At 35.7% G+C, this 23,559-nt stretch overlaps 2 protein-coding genes across 2 annotated transcripts in view; both read right to left on the bottom strand.

The window, feature by feature from the left end:
* LOC107599698 (growth factor receptor-bound protein 7-like) overlaps positions 1 to 8,040 on the bottom strand; it is a 10,803-nt gene extending 2,763 nt beyond the window's left edge. Inside the window, exons 1-11 of the mRNA XM_016291381.1 lie at positions 7,791 to 8,040; positions 5,136 to 5,289; positions 4,001 to 4,142; positions 3,525 to 3,681; positions 2,526 to 2,647; positions 2,297 to 2,371; positions 2,080 to 2,217; positions 1,865 to 1,975; positions 751 to 849; positions 588 to 668; positions 326 to 445 (exon numbers count right to left, since the gene is read on the bottom strand). Coding sequence (XP_016146867.1) covers positions 326 to 445; positions 588 to 668; positions 751 to 849; positions 1,865 to 1,975; positions 2,080 to 2,217; positions 2,297 to 2,371; positions 2,526 to 2,647; positions 3,525 to 3,681; positions 4,001 to 4,142; positions 5,136 to 5,287 — 1,197 coding nt within the window. The 5' untranslated portion in view covers positions 5,288 to 5,289; positions 7,791 to 8,040. The remainder of the gene's footprint in view (positions 1 to 325; positions 446 to 587; positions 669 to 750; positions 850 to 1,864; positions 1,976 to 2,079; positions 2,218 to 2,296; positions 2,372 to 2,525; positions 2,648 to 3,524; positions 3,682 to 4,000; positions 4,143 to 5,135; positions 5,290 to 7,790) is intronic.
* A 6,790-nt stretch (positions 8,041 to 14,830) lies between these two features.
* LOC107599747 (uncharacterized) lies at positions 14,831 to 23,045 on the bottom strand. Its single transcript, XM_016291428.1, has 14 exons — positions 22,864 to 23,045; positions 21,766 to 21,835; positions 20,582 to 21,665; positions 19,095 to 19,229; positions 18,646 to 18,775; positions 18,443 to 18,571; positions 18,247 to 18,351; positions 17,998 to 18,161; positions 17,720 to 17,870; positions 16,673 to 17,371; positions 15,534 to 15,625; positions 15,333 to 15,447; positions 15,152 to 15,258; positions 14,831 to 15,061 (listed from the first exon to the last, which is right to left on the bottom strand). Exons 1-14 carry the CDS (start codon positions 23,033 to 23,035, stop codon positions 14,858 to 14,860), a joined length of 3,357 nt encoding a protein of 1,118 aa, XP_016146914.1. The 5' UTR covers positions 23,036 to 23,045; the 3' UTR covers positions 14,831 to 14,857.
* Positions 23,046 to 23,559: the final 514 nt, after the last annotated feature.

Genomic DNA, 23,559 nt, shown 5'->3' with positions numbered 1-23,559 from the left:
TATATATATATATATATATATATATATATATATATATATATATATACACACACACACACACACACACACACACACAAGGATGCATTAAATTGTTCAAAAATGACAGCAATGACATTTATAAAGTTACAAATGATGCAAATAAATGCATTCATTTTTACTTTCCATTCAAAGAATCCTGAAAAAATTTTATTGTTTCCACAAATATATATTAAGCATTTTAAAATGTATTAAAATAGAAACTGCTGTTGTTGTTGTTGTTATTATTATTTAAATATTGTTCTATTTTAAATCATAGTTTATCTTGAGCACAAATACACATACACACCCGCCAGTTGCGTCCTTCCTCCTGCTCGGCATTCTGGGCCTCATGTGGGTTCTGAATCACTCGTCCGCCGCTCTTCCCTGAAAAATCCATGGCCACCATCGACTCCTCCCGGTCTGCATACTGACGACAACACGTGTGAGAAGCTCAGTGAATCATGTGCATTTTCAATCTGTTCCTCACACAAAGCCAACATATGACTTCAGAATATAGTGCACAAGTTGTATGGATTACTTTTTTGGAGTTTGAGAGATGTTTTCTGTACCTTGGAGTCTTGTCGTGATGATTTGTGAAGTCTGGCACTGGATTGGGAGAGCTGGTAGTTACACTGGAGCTGTTTCCCATGCTAAAACACACACACACTGCAGGTTTCAGATTGAGCTAGTCCAGTGTTTTTTCTTAGTGAGTCTGTGTGTGTGTTCATATACCTTAAACAATCTGAAGGCCGTGATCCAGCACGTACGACTCTGCTCACTGTCGGCACACATCAGCTTCAAATCCTGACAGCGAAACCTGTCTTTTGAGGCCTACCGTACATACACACACATTCATGTTCATTTAGCTGTCTACATGAGGAAATACTATAGACTTCTGATGCTGTTATGTAAAGGCAATTATAATTATTATAGACTAACTCAAACCCTAAAAGAAAACCTACAGCATTTTAAAAATTAACAAATTGCTTTATTTATGAATTGCTTTCATAAATTGTCACTAAAACTGTAACTAAAAATAAAACTATTAAAAAGTGTTTTTGTAAATGGAAATACAGCTAAAATAAAAACATTGATTTGTTTTTAATCTAATATTTTATATTAGATTATATTAAATATTAGGATAATATAATGTTGCCTTGGAAATTAATTAAAATAAAATAAGATGAAGTTGAAGTTGAAGTACTAAAAGCATAAAAACTAAAAATATATAATATATATAATTTATTTATTTTTCATTATTTTTATTAAATTTTCACTGTAATACAAAAATAGCAAGACATCATATATATATAAATTTAGGGTTAGGGTTTAAATATTTCCACTTAAACTGAAAATAGATGTAATAATAAAATACAGCTAAACAGAAAGTGATTCATAAATACATTTTAAGTTATATATATATATATATATAGGAAATAAAATGACTAAACTTAAATGTATTCATGAATCACTTTTATAAATTCTGTCATATGTGGTTTAGCATGAATTATTGTGATTAAAAATATTATAAAATATAAATCTAATATAATATAATCTAATATAAAATATTAGATAAATAATATTAAATTAAAAACAAACTAAATTTTTAATGTTGCTCTTGCAACTAACTGAAAAAATAAGTTGAAATACTGAAATCACTAAAACTAAAATGAAAAGAAATAAAGCTAAATAGAAATATAAAACAAAATAATAAAGTACATAACTAACTTACTAAAACTTAAATTAAAATGAAAACTGAAAATATTAAAATAAAAACTAATTCAAAATATTAATAAATACTATATAATACCAAAAATAAGACTGATTCTCTGTTCCTATTGGCTACCTTAATGCAGAAGACATGCTCTCCCGGAGCCCCGTAAAGTTTATGGCCATTGAACACTGTGAACACATTCAGATCTTCCAGATCTCCGACGAACTGCAGGTGCCGAGGTTCCTACAAACATACATATGCATCCAGATTTGATATGTATGTTTATGTGTACATACACACTTTGTGTGCGGTGTGTGTATGAATGTGTTTTTGTTTGTGTGTGGCACCTTTGACTGTCCTTTGTTGGAGCAGTACAGTCCAGAGCGTCGTAAAACAAAATAGAGTTTCTTCCAGGACTTTTTTCCGCCCTCTCTCACATGGAGAAAGCCTTGACTCTCTGGACAGGAGCCACTCTTCACCATATTCTACAAGAGAGACGTTTACTGGTTTTATGGTTTTATAAAATTGCCATTTTAATGTTTTAAAAGCTATAGATCGTCATACCTGCACCAGCTCTGATGATGTCCTGCCTTTAGTGACATCAGCGCTGTCAGATATCATGTGCTCTGGGAAAAATAACTGCATAACAGGAAAAAAATGAAACAATTACTAAAAATGTCTACATTTGGTAGTTGTAACCACTTCAGTTAAAAGCATTGTGAACATTTCTATACAAATATATATATTTTCAGATAAATTAGTAGGTGATGATGATAATAAAGAGGTTTCATACCACAGGTTTTTTGAAGAACTCGTACTTAGCGTAGTTTTTGCGGAAGATCAGCTTTGTGTCGCTTTCTACATGCCAGGATGACTGTACCTGCACCACAAGCTCATGGTCTTCCAGACAGCGCTCTGGTGGGGAAAAAAATAAATAAAAAAGACAAACGCAAAGTTTGAAAATTAAACAATTTAAATAAAAAATTACACATTAAATTAAACTATTTAATTAAATTACAAATTAAAATTTAATTTAATTGAAATTGAAATTAAAATTAAAATGAAAACTAAATTAAAATTAAATTAAAAAAATGCATTCAATAAAATTTAAAAATAAACAAATACATTTAAATTTAATTTAAATAAATTATACATTAAATTAAACATTAAATGTCTCTAAGTTTAGTGAAACAATTATTTAAAAAAACGTTGCTAAATACTTTACTCATTCATAAGCCATCGAAATCAAAGGTTCATCCAATCCAGCACAACTAAAGCTACTGTAAAAGCCTGTATAACACGTTGGTTGTGTTCATTTCAATGCTATTTTCCACAATACCCCTGGGTCTGATTTCTTTCAGCAAAGAATCACTCATTATAAAAGCACAATAAGACATGGCAGCTTTTGTCTTAACATTATTTCTACACAAACAAGGTGGCATTTGAGATGGCATTTAGTGGACTTTGTCCAAACGATGAGGCATGAATGTGTGATTACATAATCGATTTGTCAAAAGCTAAAACACTAGACTGGGATTTGTTTTGCAGTGCAAAATCAAGTGCATGCAAACAACAAAGTGAATGCAAAGCAGCGACCCACTGTTTTCCAATACAAACCTTATTACTATCAGACTTCCTTTGTAGGTAAAGTATGCAATTTTACATTGTATTATGAAAGTATTTGTATTGATAAGTTGCATTATGGAAGATGGAACTCACAGGAGAGTATTAGAAGTGTATCACCAATTGCATTATGTTGTTTTAGTGCAATAACACCATCCTCAAGTCTTACCCAGGCCTAAAGCAGAATGATGTTCAATGAGAGCCCAGCTTTCCTCATCCGTACAGTGTGCGTTCTGTGCTAGCATACGACAAACATCATGCGCCGTCGTCCCCGACGTCACCAAAACCGACCGACTGTGTGTGGCGTCCCCAAAAACCCGAAGCACCTACGGAAACACGCAAGAATCTGATCGTAAACCATTAAAGAACTAAGATGCACGCAAATGCATGAGACGTTTCATGCTTGTTTTGTTTGTTTGAGGTCATGAACTTTTTTGAGTGCCAAAGAATGTGCTTGTGTTGTGTATTTTTATTGACAAGTCTATGAACTGAATGCCCTGTGATGTGTTTGTGTACATGCACGCTCGTTTTTCCCCTGAGGATGGCCTGTCGTGGCGTCTGTCACCTATTATAACTACTGAGAATTCATAGCACCACAGGCAACTGTCTGCCATTTGTGTCACAGATTAAACCGTGCATGCTTACGTGTGTGCTGCTGTTGGAGGGAGGATCCCTCCCGCTGAAGGATCCGGTCAGCACTGGGGAGTGTGTGGGACTGCAGAGCTCTGGAAACGGATTGGGAATCAAAGGTGCAGATGAAGCTCGAAACTCCCTTTTAGTTGGAATGCTAAAATCACAAGACCAGGAAGAATAATAAGTAAAAAGCATCAAGAACATGTCAACACATTTTGTTTCCATAAACTGAAATATTTCAGACTGAAACAAGATATTTAACAGGAATAAACAGAATAAAGGCAGGACTTCATGAACATTTACTAAACAACTGGCATATTTTATAACATGCATTAATAAATAAATTCTCTCAATAAGACCAGCATTGTTTACTCATAAACTAAAAAAGTGGACCTGTTGCAAAAAAAATAATTAAAAAGTCATTTAGACCAAATGCAATAAAATTATGTATTTAAAATATAAATAACATATTTAAATATAAATAACATTAAACATCTTTAATCTCAACTTTCAACAGTTTTTACACTTTTGATATAAAATACGATAAAATAAAATATAATAAAATAAAATGATAAAAATGTATAATGAATGAAATAAAACTATGTATTTAAAATATAAATAGCATCTTTAAATATGGAACCTGGAACTGTTTGAAGCTGTTTATACAGTTTAAAATGAAATAATTTATATTTGAATGAAATAAAATGATGCATGTAAAATATAAAGAACACAAATATAATTACATCTTTAAACTCAACTTGGAACTGTCTGAAGCGGTTTATACAGTTTAAAATGAAATAAAATTTGATTCAATTCAGTTAAGTAATTTACATTAAATACAATTATGCATGTAAAAAATAAATAAACAGAATCACATCTTTAAACTCAACTTTGAACTGTTAAAAGCAGTTTATACAGTACTGCTATAGTTGAAAATAAATGTAAATGAAATGAAAAATTAGTTAATATCAAGATCAATTATAAAAATCGATATATATTAAATTAAATTTTTTATGAAATTTAAATAAAACAAAGAGAATTACAGCATTGCTGTTTTTTTGGTTGTGCATTGCAGGTCAGTTTGTATTTTAAGCAAATTTTCAGCCACAGTCAAATAATACAATAAGCACAAAGTGCCACGAGTTACCTGTATGTCAGAGGTATCGATCGAGGTGTTGACATCTGAAGGATTTGGGAAGATGGAGAACATTTCACAGAAACAGAATCTCTTCTGGACACGGTCTCAATCGTCGACCTCCTGAACACTTCCAGCTCTGACCTGCAGCCTTTCACCTCCATCACTGCCGAGTGACACGAGACGAACGCTCCGTTTGAAAAAGTCAGACGCAAAACATTATTTGATCACTTCAAGGTGTGACTCATATACCGAAATATTTGCTACTCTACACCAACCATGTGTCAAAATATTCAAAATTGGTTTATAAGTACAAAGTTTCCCTTCCCAAAAATAGATTTTACTCAACACGCGAGAACCTGATTTTCAGCCAAGAACAAAAAGAAAACAATGACGTGTGCCAAACCGGTGTAAGCGAGGCTTTCCGTCACACCTTTTGTTATTAATCTTTTATTTGCTGTTGCTAAAGGAAACAGAGCTGTTGACTAGACACTCATATGTTGACTGTGTCTGATCGCGCAAACGGAGAACTTGTGAATCGTTCACCTCTTAAACCAGCAAATACACAGTGAATAATAAATGAATGCATGTCAACACTTCTCAGCAAGTCTGTTTGCTGTTCTCTGGTATAAAAGCAATCAACCAATCACACTTTCTAATATTTATGAAACTAGACAAATAACACACAGTTCTTTTCTTTTCTGTACCTAACACACTTAAACACTATCTTGCACCTGTCAAATTAAAAGGGTGATGTCACTCTCCGCAAATAAAGCTCCATTGTTCCTGTACAAGGCTGCGGGCTCTACTTACATCAAATAACAAAGAGGGTAAACCACACAGAACACATTTTCATGCTCAAAGAGAACATGCATTCGTGGGTTTCTTTTAAGAATGCATCATTAAATGAGCAGTTCAGAGAGGCTGCAGGTTCAACATCAGCACAACTTCAAACCAAACGTGATCACAGTCAAAGTGGCATGCAAACAGGTTGGAGAAATGAAAGTGCAAGCAGTTGTGCACCTGTTGCTCCGTCCTCTGCATGATAAGCTTGTGTTTGTTCTGCTTTGATGTTGTTTCATCACTTAAAGCAATGTTTAAATAGTAGTGTACAATAGTGTAATATAGCATTGCTCAGCAAATGATGAGAACAACTGCATTGTATCAATAAAAAGTACATGCAAAATTAAATCATATTTTTAATACTTCATAAAGCAGTTCTTGAGACAAACAAGTCTCTTTTTTTTTTCTTGGGTTACTTTTAACTTGTGTCATGTTGGATATTATTCAGCATTAAGTCACTAATATTAAATAAAAGAATAAATAAAAGATCTATTAGCACATATAATTATGCAAGCTAACACATCCACACATTTTCTTTTGTTTGTTCTTTCTTTAAAGGGGTCATATGATGCGATTTCAAGTTTTCCTTTCTCTTTGGAGTGTTACAAGCTGATTGTGCATCGATAAGATCCCTGAAGCTGCAAAGACTAAAGTCTCAAAACCAAAGAGATATTCTATATCAAAGTTAAGACTCTGCCACGCCCCCTAAAACAGCTCGTTCTAACACGCCCCCACATATCTACCTCACTATGTGGAAATATTAGCATAATGCCGCCCAAATGTTCACGCAAAGAAAGAAGGCGTTGTTTCAGTAACCGCAGTTAGTGTTGAAGCAGCATGTCAGGGAGACGCTGTGTGTTTCTAGGCGAAAGCAAAAGCACTTTATTTGGCCTTCCGAAAGTAGAGAGAGAGAGAGAGAACGAGAGAGAGAGAGCGCGAGAGAGCAAGAGAGAGAGAGAGCGAGAGATACATCACAAACACATACCAGCTTCATCACTGTGTCTGTCACGCGACTCTGTTCCCCTTTCGGGCTCTGTCTTTACATTTATTTTGAAAGATGAAGCTCGCGATTATGGTAAGGGGCGTTACATTTCCGACGAGTGCTTGCAGTGTTCGGCCAATCACAATGCACTGGGTCAGCTGGCCAATCAGAGCAGACTGCGCTTGTCGGAAGGAGGGACTTTGTAGAAAACGAAGCGTTTGAGAGAGGCGGGGCATAGAGGACCTACAATAATGTACAGTATTTGAAAATGTATGTGTTTTTTGAACATTAAAGCATGTCAACATATTCTGTTACACCAAATACACCAAATAATAATCTTTAAAAAAAAGCATCATATGACCCCTTTAAAATAATGACATTGATCACGTTTCATAATTTTAACCCATTTTATGCTTTATTTTTTATAAGTTTGACCAGGCAGATTTAGGAATCACTGTTCTAGATGTACAGATGATGCTCATAAACAGCCACTTTTACTAACTAAAAAGTACTGTGGTATTACCATGCACACTGGGGTACCTTGTAAACACCATTAAAGGGTGAACTCTGTAATTTGGACGAGTTTCACATTGAAATTACTGTTTTTGACCTGCATTAAGCCTATTATTCAGTGCTGTGCTGTATATCAAAGTACCGTTTTACCACAGTAATTTTTGGAAAGCGTATTATAAAACAAAAAACCATATTCATCACTAACCTTCGAATATCAGGACACCTTGTAAAACAGCTCAGAGGCACTTGAGAATAGGTTAACAGTTTAGTTTCTGACATATGCAGAGTTTAATGTAAGTCATACAGTTAAAGCGGTGTAAGTATCTCACCTGCATGTAAACCGTCCACTTGTTGTTGTCTGGTATCGGTATATGGTGACACAAGCTGAAGGTAAAGTGTTTGTGGAGTGTTTCATCAAGTCCAGCCGGCATGAGTAACATCCTCTTTACTCCAGTCGAGTTTCGTCTGAAAACACCTGACGCGTGGGCGGAGCTTGTGAACGCACAGGTGCAGGAAGGGCGGGGCAGTTCACGCCTACACTCAGCAGACAGGCAGGTGATGAGCTCACGCTGGGTTTTCTACAACAGCCCATGTGCTTTTACTTTACGTAACAGGATGCTTATAGGCCACGTATTTGAACTTCAACTGATTATGTCATAACTTTTTAAAGTTGAGTAAATGTTGACAAAAGATTTACTCAGCCTCATGTCGTCCCAAAGTTGTTTTGGACTCCATTGACTTTTGTATGGACGAAAACAAATATTCTTTCAAATATATTATGTGCTCGACAGAAGTCAGTCAGTCAAACAGGTTTGGAACGACATGAGGCTGATTAAATTATGACAATTATCTTTTTTTTTCTTTTTGGTGAAATATATAAAGGAGGTCAAATAAACACTAAATATATTTAAGTATGCCTGTTGTCAGCTGAAATTAGAACAAAACATCTATAACATGGAGCCATAAAATGTGACCTCAAAAAGAAATGGTCCAATGACAACACCTTGCCCCTCATTAGCGGTAAATGTGTCATAGCAGGGAAGTTCAATCTTTGAGCAATATCAAGTCAAATTGCCTGCTAATTATTTTGACAAACTAACAAGGAAAATATTTCATATTCATAATATGGGAATGTAGCAAAACTAGGTGATTTTTAAGATTTTAATTCCCTGCATTTGAAGCCAAAGATTACCTGCACTAATAGTAATCCAACCTCTGTTACAGTTTACCTGAAGCATCTGACACACTTTACCCCACTGCTACTATTTTGGGTTAAAAAAAAAAAGTCCTTTATAATCTGTAGTCAACTATATATTTTTTTATAACTGAATACATTAGTTTTGATATCAAATTTACCTGCTATGAAGATAATTTACTTTGAATTTAAAAAATTGTAATATTACGCAAAAAAACATTCTTACCTCTTTCTCATATGCATCTCTCAATCACAGGTTTACCAGGGGTAGCACATCTGTCTATCTGTTATACTTTTCCTTAATAAACATTTACTATGGTAATCATATTTCCCAGTAAAATACCATGTTACTATAGCTAATTGTGGATCATAACGAGTTAGCACAGCTTTAATAATTGCATTAACACATGTAGGTTTAAGTATTTTGGAGAAAACCAATGCACATTTTTCCACAATTATTTTCAACATTGATAATTATATAAAAGTTTCTTGAGTAGCAAATCAGCATATTAGAATGATTTCTGAAGATCATGTGACACTGAAGACTGGAGTAATGATGCTGAAAATTCAGCTTTGATCACAGAAATGAATTACATTTTACAATATATTAAAATAGAAATCAGTTATTTAAATAATATAATATTTCACAAATGTTAAAATTTTTACTGTATTTTAATTAAATAAATGCATCTTTGGTGAGCATGAGACTTTGAAACATTGAAAAAGTTACCAACCCAGACGTTGTAACAATCAATTTAATTACATTTTACTTGCTGAATAAAATATAAATTTTATATAAATATATATAAATATATTTATATATATATATATATACTAATCATCAGTGTTGGGTAACGCATTACGTAATCAGATTACTTTTTTCAAGTAACTAGTAAAGTAACGCATTACTTTTTAATTTACAAGAGAATATCTGAATTACTTTTTAAAATAAGTAACGCAAGTTACTTATTTTTTTTTCCAATTTTACTTTCCATAAAAAGTAACTAAGTAACGTAATTAGTTAATTTTTTTATGGAGTAACGCAATATTGTAATGCATTACTTTTAAAAGTAACTTTCCCCAACACTGCTAATCATAAACTAAACATACATCATCTACATAAATACACTTAAATGTTAAAGGAACAATGAAATGTTTAGCCAAACTTTAGGTTTGTTTGTAGTTAACTTAGGGTTCATAAAACCTCTGATCTACAATACACAACTGAAACAACCATTTTATTTTGATCAAATCTAAAATAATCTTAGGGAAAATATTACTTTAAGAACACTGCATTAATCTCAATTCTCAACTGGAAACTTTCCATTTTTACACCCCACAAGATTCTCCAGGACACACAAAATAAACAAAGAAACTATTAATATATGATGTTTTTAATTCAAATCAAATCCAACAATTTGGTGGTGGGGGAATGTTCAGCAGTCTGTGATTGTGCTTGGGATCTGTGTGGCGGCTGGAAACAGGTAGTGTACAGCAGGAAACCAGAGATCTGCCCACGACTCCACTACCCACATTCGGACACATTCACTAATTAAAACATGGAGCTGAAGAGCCGAAAATAAAACAGCCTGATTTTCAAATGACTGAAAAGAACAATCAAGGATGGCGGTGGTCGGGGAAATCTGAGCGAATCGATCCTGACCTGATACAGGTTACACCACAGTTTTTCCTAAAGGTACAGGGCAGGTTTTTAATCTCAATTTAAAACGCTATATCCAAAGTGTACGGGTTGTATATTCAGCAGGCCAGTAATACTGGAATACTAGGTTATTGCAGGTGCATTATGACAACCTTGGTTCTTTCTTCGCCATGTGAAAACCATGTGTGGTGCAGTATGGAGCAAAAACAACGAGTCGTATTACAGTTTGTGAGGTGGAACGATAAGAGTAGATGTGTGTGTATAAAAGGCACGCCAGGGTCATTCCCAAACCAAGCAAACAAACAGAGAAGCCTTCATACACACATGAACACACAGAAACGATACATTCTTGCTAACGTGCATAATAAAGATAAACTATGCACACACGCACACACACAAACACAGTCTGAATCAGCAATGCCCAAACCTAAACGAAAGAGGGGAACATGGGATACTGAGTTCAGTCAAAGTCTGGGTCAGTACTTTAGCTGTGTGTGTGTGTGTCTCGTTCGCTCTCAAACACACGCACAAATCACGCACACCTACCCATTCGTACAACAACACACACACACAGATTTGGAGGCTGTAGAAGAGCTCATTTCTGATTTTTCAGCTGATTGGAGAGCCAGTCCAGCCCCTCGTAGAGCCCGTCTCCACTGGTGGCGCAGGTGGCCTGGATGTACCAGTTACGATGACGAAGGGCGTGAAGGCCCAGTTTATCTGTAATCTCAGCTGCGTTCATGGCATTGGGAAGGTCCTGTGATGGACAAGAGACAAATCCAATCGCAGAGATTCAGAGACAACATGCGCATCAGTCACATAAAATCATCATGAAATGGCATTCTCACAACCTATTTTACTCATGTAATGAGAAACAGGATATCTAATGAGTACTTTTTTTTTTTTTAAGATCGTGAAAAGCACCCAAAATTTTAAAATAAACATCCATTTAAAACCCCGAAAACCCAGCAATAATAATTCATTAATAATTTTTTTTCCACCATTAAACATTTTGTTAGGAAGCCATTATATTATAAAAAAAACATTTATTTTAGGGTGTTTAGGGTTGCAAAAATTCACCAATATTTTTTGATATAGTGACAGTTTTGAATTCACAATAAAATTCAGCACACAATGCATTTAAAAAAAATAAAAATGGTTTTGGATACTGTAGTGATACTGTAGTGAAAGGATACTGTAATTCATTTGTCCATTTAAATATTCTAATAAATCGTCATATCAAAGCATATTTTAAACATAATATAATATTTTAATATCACTTAGTTTAAGAAAAAATATGTTGTTACATCAATGAGACAATAATGACAAAAAAAAAATCTCAAAAAACACAAGAAAAAAAAATATTTTTGTTCCATTCACTGAACAGTTTCCATTGTGTGAGAACAAAAAATATATATAAAATAAAAATAAAAATGTGTGCATCTAGTGATATATGATATATATATATTCACTTTGTAAATAGATAAACTTGCTACAAAAGTGTTAGGAATAGTGTCAGCTGACTGATGCCATTTTGTGCAACTTAGCAAAGTGTAGACAGGGTGTAAATAAGAGATTCATTGCGCAGTGTAGAGAGCTTTGTGGATTATAAATGTGAGCTCGCGAAGAACTAAGATGAGTGACAGCTTTTAATGATTTTTAAGGGAGTTTGTAAATGTGGTAACTGATTTAATACAATTCAATTCAATAAACAAGAAGTTAATATTAAGTGACTTACATTGTCTGACTATAACACTATTGTCTGATTTTGCTCTATTTCGTCGTCGAAAATAGTTTAAAACAAAGTCACAGCGCATCTCCATTCAAACACAGCAGTGTTTCGTTTATGAATGAACGGGGGCTTTTAAACGAATCTAGTGAGTCAGTGATTCATGATTACCCATTCATAAATACAGTCACTTGATTCATTCTTGAATGAATCAGCCGTTCGAATGAATCAATTGAATGAATGATTCGGTGATAAAAATCAGTGACTTGCCTCCACCTGCTGGCAGTTTTAGTTTCATTTTTAAAGTATCTTTTCAGTTATTTAAATCATTTAATATTTCTATATTCAAAATGTTATATTTAAAACATTTATATCATCATTAATTTATGGATTTAATTGCACTCATTCCACTTCTGAACTTCATTAAATGTCTGAAGGTACATCAAGCCACTTTTGTGTTCTTCTGTGCCACCTCTACAAATTAATTGTTAATATTGATTTCATTTGATTTTTAACTTATGTTTCTTATCCTACTCCTATTCTGTCGTTTTAATTACAATTTTTAAAAAGCTTATAAAAAATAATTTTTTTAAGAATTTGACAAAAGATAACATACTTTTAATAAAGTTAGAGGAGTCAAATATCACCTCGTAATGGAAAGGCTACTTTTTGATAACATTTTGGATTATTGTTCAGAAGGTGCTCCGAAAATTTTGAACGTGCTCCTAAATTTTTTAAGTTAGGAGCACAAGTGCTCCTAAAAAGAAAAGTAAGCGTCGAGCCCTGCAGTGGCGACCTGTGAAGCGCTGGTGAACTCCATGCCCAAGAGGGTTAAGGCAGTCCTGGAAAATAATGGTGGGCGCACAAAATATTGACACTTTGGGCCCAATTTGGACATTTTCACTTAGGGGTGTACTCACTTTTGTGGCCAGCAGTTTAGACATTAATGGCTGTGTGTGGAGTTATTTTGAGGGGACAGCAAATCTACACTGTTATACAAGCTGTACACTCACTACTTTACATTGTAGCAAAGTGTCATTTCTTCAGTGTTGTCACATGAAAAGATATAATAAAATATTTGCAAAAATGTGAGGGGTGTACTCACTTCTGTGAGATACTGTACATAGCAATACACAGCAGATAATCTGAACAAAAGACTTTTGTGCACCATGATGCACAAGTCAAGGTCAAACCGTGAGACTGACAAAGTGTTTGAAAGTGTTTTTCAGGATACCAGACAATGCCAAACACAAATAACAGATGACGCCTTCGGCCGTACCGATAGTGGGAATGGTGGTGACTATTTCTCCCAGCTTGAGTTTGTACAGGATGGTGGTTTTACCGGCGGCATCAAGACCGACCATGAGAATTCTCATCTCCTTCTTCCCAAACAAACCCTTAAACAGGTTTGCAAAGACATTCCCCATGCTTTACACTGCAAAAATAAGAGTTAAACACATATTAGAGACTATACAGCACATAAGATTTTAATTCAAAAGCCCCATTTAATGCTTGGTTGGAAAACAAGTCCCTGTAATGACGTGTCTTTAAATATACAAATTTTCATAAAAGTTCACAGGATGAATCAAATATTATATGACAGATATGGCTTCTTATTTATTAATAAATCAAAGTATACAAGGACAAACAGCATCGTTATCGGTGTTGGAAACTGGGATAGACACTTCAAATAAATGTAATGTCATTTAAATGGCTGTTTATTATAAAATATAAGGCACATTTAGTGTTCTTGTGAATAAATGTCTAATAAAATAGAGTTTGTCCATCAGATGTGTCTGGGACAGATTGGCAGGGCGTCCACATTTAATCCAAAATCAAATTAATTTACTAATTTTCAAAACAAATTGTAACTGGCAGTATAGCTAGCTTTGTCTACGCTATTGACAACGAACACATTCTTAAGATGTTTTTCCAGAGTATTTGAAGTATTAATACATATTATTAGAGGAATGTAAGGCTGTGTTTTTCGCAAATACACTGATTTTATGGACCAATCATCTTTAGCAATTAGCCGACTAGCTACATACAAGATAAGAGCAGCCAGCTGGCACTTCAAACGACGGATTTTGTCATTTGAAAACAGCTTAATGAATGACTAACGAACTTAACGTAACCGTCAAAAAGTGAGAATGTTTATCATGTAGGCAGCGAAATAAAATCACCTCTGAACCGGGACTTCTTGAGCTTTCTGTCTCCACTGCTTTAGCGCACCGCTGACTGTCACTGCAAAATGGCGTATAACGCAACTCAACGCACCGGCTTGACAAGCCCCGCCCATCACACAAAGCAGTCCAATCAGAAAAGGAGAACAATGCCTAATCCCGCCTTCTACGAGTGCGGTCCAATCAGAATGATTGACAGATCCGGTTGGATTTGGGAAATGAGGAAGTAAGAACTTCCGATTTATTGTAGTGACTGTACACGTCTTAGTTTACATTGCATATCATTGAAATAGCGTTTGTTTTCATGCACAAAATACATTTATGTATTTTATATAAAAGTATTTATACAGTGTATATTATGTATAACACTGAAATTAGGTGTTGTCTTCCTAACAAAACTATCAACACAACAAATTTACAATGTACCTTTACATTTGCATCAAAATAATTGTATAATTTGACACATTAGGATTAAGCTTAGTCAACTGAGACAAATTTGAAAATGTTTAAATTGAATCAAACACAACAAATGCATGAAGTGACAAATGAAGTTAGCATCATAAAGCACAACAATAATGGAATGAGATGTATAAAACTCCGGTTCTGTTTGTTTGTAATGGTCACTTTTGCTAGAGTGCCACTGTTGAGCAGGTATCTGAATGTTCATCATATTCTCGCAGCTCTAGTTTTCCATCTCTGACCCTCCAATCCCAGCTGAGACTGCCGTCAGAAGCAGGAACGCACTGCAGCCACATGCCCGACTCGCATACTTCTGTGTCCGGAGACACCAGACGCCCGTCTAGGGTGGCCAAACTGAATGTCCTCAGAGATATCTGTGATATAGAAATAAATACTGTTTTAATGCACCGTTTTACAATCTCTTCTCACATGAAAGATGTGAAATCTTTATAGCGGAATCTCACCTGTTCACTGATTCCCACAGCAATGTGTCCGATTTTCACCTGTGGCCTCTCTCTGATCTTTAAACTCTCTCCGCTTACATCTTCCACCCATATATCCACACCAAGACCTGCACACATACCCAAATCAATACACACAAACTTACATAAGCACCTGAAATTGCACTTAACTGATTAAACTTACCTTCAAAGAAGCAAGACGGCGTTTGGTCAGTTGACACTGACCAATCCACATTGAAGCTATGGCCATCTGTGGTGCTACAGGAGGAAAAGACCCCCGAGCTTAAATCATCAGAGTCCTTTAAAACAATAACATTGGGTTAATTTGATGTTCTGGCACAATAACCTTCATAAAACCTTCACATGATTCTGTCTGTAGGTTTACCTCATCGCTAATGTCTTGCTCAGAGTAAAAGAAGCTGGTGCAGGTGAGAGGTTGCGTCCCATTAGAATCAGGTAAACCTGTGCCTTTTTGTTCTGTGGAGAACAAATAGGAACTCAGTAATGTTGCATAAAAGTGCTTGACATTCAGTTCTGTACAACTCTGACACAACTTGAGCTCTGTATCAGAACTTTTGACCTACATTTGCTGTTTGATGCATTTCGTAAAATGTTTAAGACACAGAAATGCTGCAAAGGTGTATGTAAATCACAAGCAAAATATTGGGGAATCAGAGGGAAATTAAGAACCTATTGAAGCACCTAAACCTACTTTTTTCCTTATCTGTAGAATCAGATTGGTAGATTGAAATGTTGAATGGTCAAAATAAAGGCTTCAAAAGAGGGTTTTCACAACAATGCCTTAGAAGAACCATTTAGGCTTCCAAAAATAACCTTTCATTGAACAGTTCTTTTCAAAAAAGAAAAAAAATCATTTTACACTATAAAGAACATTTTGTGGAATGGAAATGTTCCATGGATGTTTAAGGTTGTTCATGGAACCACAGACGCCAGTAAAGAACCTTTATTCTTAAGTGTTGTTGACCAAGGACGTTGATCCAGAACATATCCGACGTGGCAAAATCATGGTCCTCAAGTTACTCAGATAACATTATTTACACACCTCCTCTGGTGATGTATGACGGATTTCTCCAATCATTTAATCTGCTTAAACCCCGCCCCTCCACAATCTACTTAATTCATTTTTGAGTGCCACACCCCCATCTCGATATCCAATCAAAAACGGATGCATTTTTCTTAGTGTAAAGAACATTTTTAAATAATCTGAAGATTATTTTTCCACTTCAAATAACCTTTTATCCTATGGAAAGGTTCCATGGATGTTAAAGGTTCTTCATGGAACCATAGATGCCAATAAAGAACTTTTATTTTTAAGATTGTAGTGCATAAGTCATACAGACTGCTGCTTTTTATGATTTTTCACATTCAATTTCATTGCATGGAAAATAAAAGCAACATTCTGTTAAACCTCTATTGCAGTCCATAAAAGAAAGAAAACAGAAGAAATGGACAGAAATTTAGTTTGAATCAAATCAAGCTCACACACAACAAACAAAAACTCACCACTCTTCCTCAGCATGACCGACTCTTCTTCAGACTCCGAATAGCTGTCTTCGCTCTGCAGTTGAGCTTCTTTCGGGTGATAAAGTGTCTGGAGCTGTAGAAACGGCTCCCACTCCTGCGCCCAATCGCTGCCAAGCTCTCGAAGACTCTCCAAATCACTCTCCACCTCCTCATCATCCACAACGCTTCGGATCTCTCCATCCCAGCTCTCTGATTCCTCTAAAAGACTTCTGTCACATTCACCGCACCCCCCAAACACAACTCTTTTTTCAGTGAAATAATCGGTTTTGCTTTCTTCAGCATCTGTTTGATCTGTTGCTTTGAGATTTTCATTGATCTGTGATGTGTCTTCATCAGATTCGAGCTCTCTGTCATCTTCTGAATAGATTTGTTTCTTATTATTTTCCTCCTCACCCCAGTATCTGTCCATCCAGCTGCTCATCTTGTCTCTTTTTAATTTGTTGATATCTGCATCTTCATCCCACTCGCTCTCCTCCGTCGTGGAGTCAGAATCATCCTCGTTTGGTGCCATCTGTCTCCATGTGCTCACCCAGTGAATTGTAGGTGCTGAGAGGTCTTCTGGGAAACTAGGAGGACTTGTTTTCACTGGAGTTTCCACGATGGATAGGACAGGTGTCTCATGCAAGTTCAAATTGGGACAGTCTTCGAGCACAGGTGCTGAATATTGTTTACCACATACTAAATATGCATAAAATCAAGAGTTTAATGTAAGTTTGAGGTCAGGAAGATTTTTTTAATTAATAATTTATTTAGAATGCACTAAATTGATCAAAAGTGACAGTACAGCTATTATAATGATCAGACTGTTATTTTGAGAAGGATCATGTGACACTGAAGACTGGAGTAATGATGCTGAATTCAGCTTTGCATCACAGGAATAAATAACAAAATATCTTTAAATAGAAAACAGTACTTTTGAATTGTAATATTTTACAATATTACCGTTTTTACTGTATTGACGTTAGAATTACTTATGTTATACACATTTCATCATGTTTTTTTAACCATGCAAAAATTGTTTTATACCTGTTCTGAGTGCTTTCACAGTTTTTTGCAGCAGTTCTGATGCCGAATGTCTCTCTCTCGGCTCCTTAACCAGTCCCCCTTTGATGACGTCACAGGTCAGCGGGTCACAGTCAGGTGGAATCTCCCATAAAGGAGGCGGCTCACTCACAATCTGACGATCATAGCACAACAGTTTCATACAGTAGACACAAGCATACCATGTAGAGTCAAAAGCAACAGTCCTAGTTACACTTTTGACTGATAGTGCATCTAAAGTGACAAATGCATGCTCACTGCACCTTCAGATAGAGTGGATGAGGGTAGTATCGCGTCCAGGGCTGGTGTCCGTTGAGCATATGCAGTAACATACAGCAGCTGCTCCAGATGTCAGCTTTAGCAGAGCGAGGATCACCCCTCGCCACCTCCGGCGGCATGTGAGACTCTGTGCCACGCAGAATGTTCCCTGCACATACCACACACATTATAAATCACACTTCAGAGTAGGCATGCATGCTGGTGTGTGTATGTGTGTGTGTGTGTATAGTCACCTCTGAAGGTTTTGGTGCTGTATCCACCCTGATTGAGTGTCTCAGAGAGTCCAAAATCACACAGAAAACACTGTCTGCCATCCTCAGACAGCAACACGTTGTCAACTACACATAAAATCGACACGTGAATGACATCAAGGCACAATCAGTGATTTTTTTGGTGATGAAAATCCATGACAATGGCCGTGCCGCTGACCTTTGACATCCAGGTGTACGACGCGTCTGCCGTGCAGGTGTTGGAGAGCCTGCAGGACCTGAGAATGATAATACAGAGCCAGTTCTTCAGACAGACAACCCTTCACTCTCAGCAACTGAGCTAAAGAACCTGGAAAGAGAGAATTTATTGACTCAGATATGACTTGATTGCTTTCCAAGGCGTCCATTGGTAGAAGCAATCACCTGTTTTCAGGTCCATGAAGAGAATTACATTGGACCCCTCTCTCACGGCCCCATACAGCTGGAGGACACGAGGAGACTCCATCCTGCTCCATGTTTCCACTTCCTCCCACCTAAAACTACAAAGGGGAATCTTCACAAGAGAGCAGTGCATTGGATCAGTTAGGACACAATCAAAGAGTCACAGGTTCTCACATTCAAAAACTTTGTCCAAAAAATAGTGCATGCAAGAATATTCAGACATACAGGTGCATCTCAATAAATTAGAATGTCGAAAAGAACCAAAGACTTAAACTACTTCAGTCTGTGTGCACTGAATTTATTTAATACACGAGTTTCACAATTTGAGTTGAATTACTGAAATAAATGAACTTTTCCATGACATTCTAATTTATTGAGATGCACCTGTATTTAGGCTTATATGTAATTGGATAAGAAATGGATATATTTACCTTTTTGGCGGCACATGTAAATCCTGTTTGTTTGTCCCGAATGCTGAAGACGTCTCCATATGAGCCATTTTGAATGTGATGGAGAAATGAATATTCACGTCCCTCTCTATATTCAGAGTTCTTCACCTGGAGGAACTAAGAAATTATGTGCTCCGTGAAAACTGCAGTAAATTATGAGTTTATTGGAAATATATACATTAAAAAGTTTATCTGCCTAAGATAGCATATAAGATAAGATCAAAATATAAATCTTTTCTAATAATATAAATCTTTGCTATCACTTTTTTAACAATTTAACACATTCTTGCTGAATAAAAGTTTTAATTTCTTTCAAAAAAAGAAAGAATAAAAATTGACTGACCCCAAACTCTTGAACTGTAGTGTATATTGTTAGAAAAGATTTCTATTTTAAATAAATGCTCTTCTGTTTAACTTTTTATTCATCAAAGAATCCTGAAAAAAAGTATCACAGGTTCCAAAAAATATTAAATATTACAACAGCTGATAATAATCCAGCACTGATAATAAATCAGCATATTAGAATTATTTCTGAAGGATCATATGACACTTTATACTGGAGTAATGGCTGATGGAAATTCAGCATTGCATCACAGAAATAAATTATATTTTAAAGTATATTAACATAGAAAACGTTATTTTACATCATAATAATATTTCGCAATATTAATTTATTTCCTGTATTTTTGATCAAATAAATGCAGCCTTGATGAGCATAAAAGACTCATGTAAAAACATTAAAAATCATTCTGATCCCAAACTTTTGACCGGTAGTGTGTGTATATATATATTTATTTATTTATATTTGTTTATTTAAAAAAATGTCCAAAAATATATGAGAATATATTTATGTAAATATGTTATTATTATATACATATATATTATTAAATAGTATTATTTAATATATATTGGCAGTATATTAGCACTATATTTTTTGCATAGTTTGAAACATTTAAATATATCTGACAATATTTTTTGCTGTATGGGTTATCTAAATTAAAAATAAAACATTAAAATCATCATATGGCAAAGGTTATCTAAATGTAAAAATATGGTAAATGAGCATGAACAATTAAATATCCAATATCAGGCAATACCTTATTATTTTGCCCACTTTATGTACATATATGAATATGTCGGTCTCGTAACCCAAAGGTTGCGGATTCGAGTCTCGTACCGGCAGGGATTGTAGGTGGGGGGAGTGAATGTACAGTGCTCTCTTCCACCTTCAATACCCCGACTGAGGTGCCCTTGAGCAAGGCACCGAACCCCAACTGCTCCCCGGGCGCCGCAGCAAAAAAATGGCTGCCCACTGCTCCGTGTGTGTGTTCACTGTGTGTGTGTGTTCACTGCTGTGTGTGCACTTTGAATGGGATAAATGCAATCGCGCTAATTCCGAGTATGGGTCACCATACTTGGCCACATGTCACTTTTCACTTTCATCTGCATTAATGACTTTAGTCACACACCTGCTTAGGGTGGAACAGAAACCCCTCATTTACATTCATTTTCTCCTGCGTCACTTCTTTAATCATCTCACAGAAAAACTCAGAGAAATGCCGTCGGTCCATTTGAGTCACAACACCGCACAGTTCAGCTGTATCCCGTCTGGAGCAAAAAGACTCAGGATCGCTCTCTGTGTCTCTGCAGACATCTTCAGCTGCATCACAGCAGTCAAAGCAACCTTCAAATCCCGGCAAAAACACTTCAGGACATTTGATGTCACCGAGAGCCTCTAAACGGCAGCTGTCTGAATCTGAGCTGCTGGTTTGTCTGTCTGTGGTACAGTAAGAGTCACAGTCGGCGGGGGAACATGAACTCTCAGAGGACCACTCCGCTTCGGCTGGACTGTAACCCTGCTCGGTTTCTGTCCTTTCCCAGTCTGTATAAATACAAGTCGAGTCAAAATCATCTAGTAAAGACCCAAAGCAGTCAGCGTTCAACCTGGAACCTGCAGTAGCTGCTAAACTGCAAGCAAACATATATAAATCACAATCCGAGTCTTCCGATTCTTCCTCAAAGCTGTTCCAGACAGATTCAGGGTCTCTTTCAGGGCTTGTATCAGTTTTGACAAGAGGATTGTGGGTATTACAGTCTCCTGGAGTCGTGCAACAAGTAGAGTCACATCCCTTGATGCTCTCAGCATAGATATATGCAAACTCAGAGTCAAAGTTTGGTTCCACACCGTCAGATATCAAACTGTGAGACTCAAAGGTCGAAGGGAAGTCGACCTCCAGCTTTTGAAGGCGTATACGGGAAACATCTTGAGGACAATCCCACAGATGGAGATCCGGAGTGACCTGCTGAGGTTGAGGTGTCGAGGAGAACTTGTCTTGATCTTCAGTGCTTGGTTTGGAGCATCTTGAGGAGCCGCTGGTCTTCTGGTCAGAAAGTAATGGAGCATTTCTTCTTGTTCTTGCTCTGTCTTGTCTACACGTCCCCCTCGTTTTCCTCGTGTCTTTAATCTCTGTTCCGTGTTTCCTGTGATGTTTTCTGAGGCAGCAAGCTGTAGATTTCTTCTCTCTCTCACTTGAAGGGAATGACACATCTGACCTATGAATTACCGTGGTAAACAAAGCAGTTACATGGATCGATGGATCCATTAACCTGTTATTTCAATAAAAGTAAATGGAAAGAATCACAGTGTGTAAACCTGTTGCTGATGCACGACTGGATGTTGTTGTCTTCTAAACTTGTAAAGCCATACGTTTGATATTCCTCAGCTGAAAATACATTTACAACATCACTTAAAACATAAATATTAACACATAAATCAAATCTACCAACTACAGTATCTTCTCTATATATACTGTCATTTAAACAATGCACATTCTCTCATAAAACCAGAAAATAAAACTATTACAAATGTTTTTTTGTTAATTGAAAAAAAAGCTGAAATCAAATTAAATCAAATTCAAAATAAAAAAAAACGTAAAAAAAATTTTGAAATGTTGTCTTGGCAACTTTCTAAAAGAAAATACGTTGTTGTTTTTAAATTTATATAAAAAAAGTTATTGAGAATGACTCAAATAAAAACTACTAATAATAAAAATTGCAAAAGCACATAGCAACATGATTAAAACAAACTAAATTGAAATTAAAATGAAAACTGAAAATATAAAAATTATCATTTAAAAAAAAACTTATTATAAAAGTGCTGAAATTACTATATCAAAAAGAGAAATTAAAAGTAAAGTTAAACAGTAAAATAAAAAACGAATACAAAATGATAAAGGCATGTAACAAAATTACTCAAATTTAATCAAATTAAAAAAATAAAATAGGTTTAAGTTATTTTTAAGTCTATAAGTAAGTTTTTGAAGAACTAAAATTACTTTTTTTAAAATTAATTAAAGCTAAATAGAAATATTAAAAAGCAACTAATAAAAATGATAAAAGCACATAACAAAAAATTTAAACTGAAATTGAAATGAAAACTGAACATCTAAAAATTATTAAAATGTTAGTAAACATTATAAAACAATATAAATAAATAATACTAAAACAGCAAAGACTTAACCTTGTTACTACGATATGCCGATCTGATTAACCTATAATGTAACATCAAGAACTTTATTAATCTCCACAATAACAAAAAAACATATCCAACTAGACTATTCCTGGTAGGAAGTTCCTGCCAAGAACCACTGAAGAACCTTAATTTCTAAGACTGTAGATCTCCTACTGTCTGAAACGTGATTGACATCCTCTCTTGAACTCATTAACCTCTAAAGCGACTGTCCTCTCTCACCCCTCGACACGATGTCTGATATTCCAGTGTCTTCTGGTTCCTCCAGAGCTCTTGGCTGGAGATCAGGCTCCTCTCCACACTCTGTGTCTGACGTTGAGGTCCCTTCGTCCAGATAAGCCAGTGTAGACACCTCTGTAAGCCTGCTGGAGTCAGACATGGTCGTTATGGCCATTCCTCTGTCCTCTCAACTAAAAAAAATCAAAAGAAATGCAGCTCAGTAATATAACTGGGGCAGATACCAAGCTTTTTAGGTGGGAGGAACCTGAAGCCATCATTTTGCTCACACTTGCTGATGTACACACACACTGTGAGATGGTGTGTGCTGATTGGAGAGCAGTTGCTGAGGTGTATTAATAGCAGTGACATTTTGGCATGTTTGAAGCTGCGTGTCTCCCGCTTCCCTTCAGCTGTCCCGCTCTCACCCTTTCACACTTTCTCACACCGGATCATTTATCAGAGTCCAACATTCTTGTAATTTTTGTCAGTCTCTTTACCTTCTCCATCTTGAATTTTGATTTCCACTGAGTTTTTGCTGTTGTTAAACTGTCCGACAGTGATTGAGCTCCTTCAATATCTCAACGCATGCTCAGAGTGCCTTCATTACATACAGCATTCACACCTAGTCAACACACTCAGGATAGTTATGCAACAATTTAAACAAAAGTTTGGGGTCGGTAAGATTTTATTTCATTTTGT

The sequence above is a fragment of the Sinocyclocheilus grahami genome, unplaced genomic scaffold, assembly GCF_001515645.1.
Source record: "Sinocyclocheilus grahami isolate Dianchi unplaced genomic scaffold, SAMN03320097.WGS_v1.1 scaffold270.1, whole genome shotgun sequence".
In the NCBI taxonomy this organism is placed as follows: domain Eukaryota; kingdom Metazoa; phylum Chordata; class Actinopteri; order Cypriniformes; family Cyprinidae; genus Sinocyclocheilus; species Sinocyclocheilus grahami.
The sequence above is the reverse complement of the archived record's forward strand: the minus strand, read 5'-3'. Positions and strand labels throughout refer to the sequence as shown.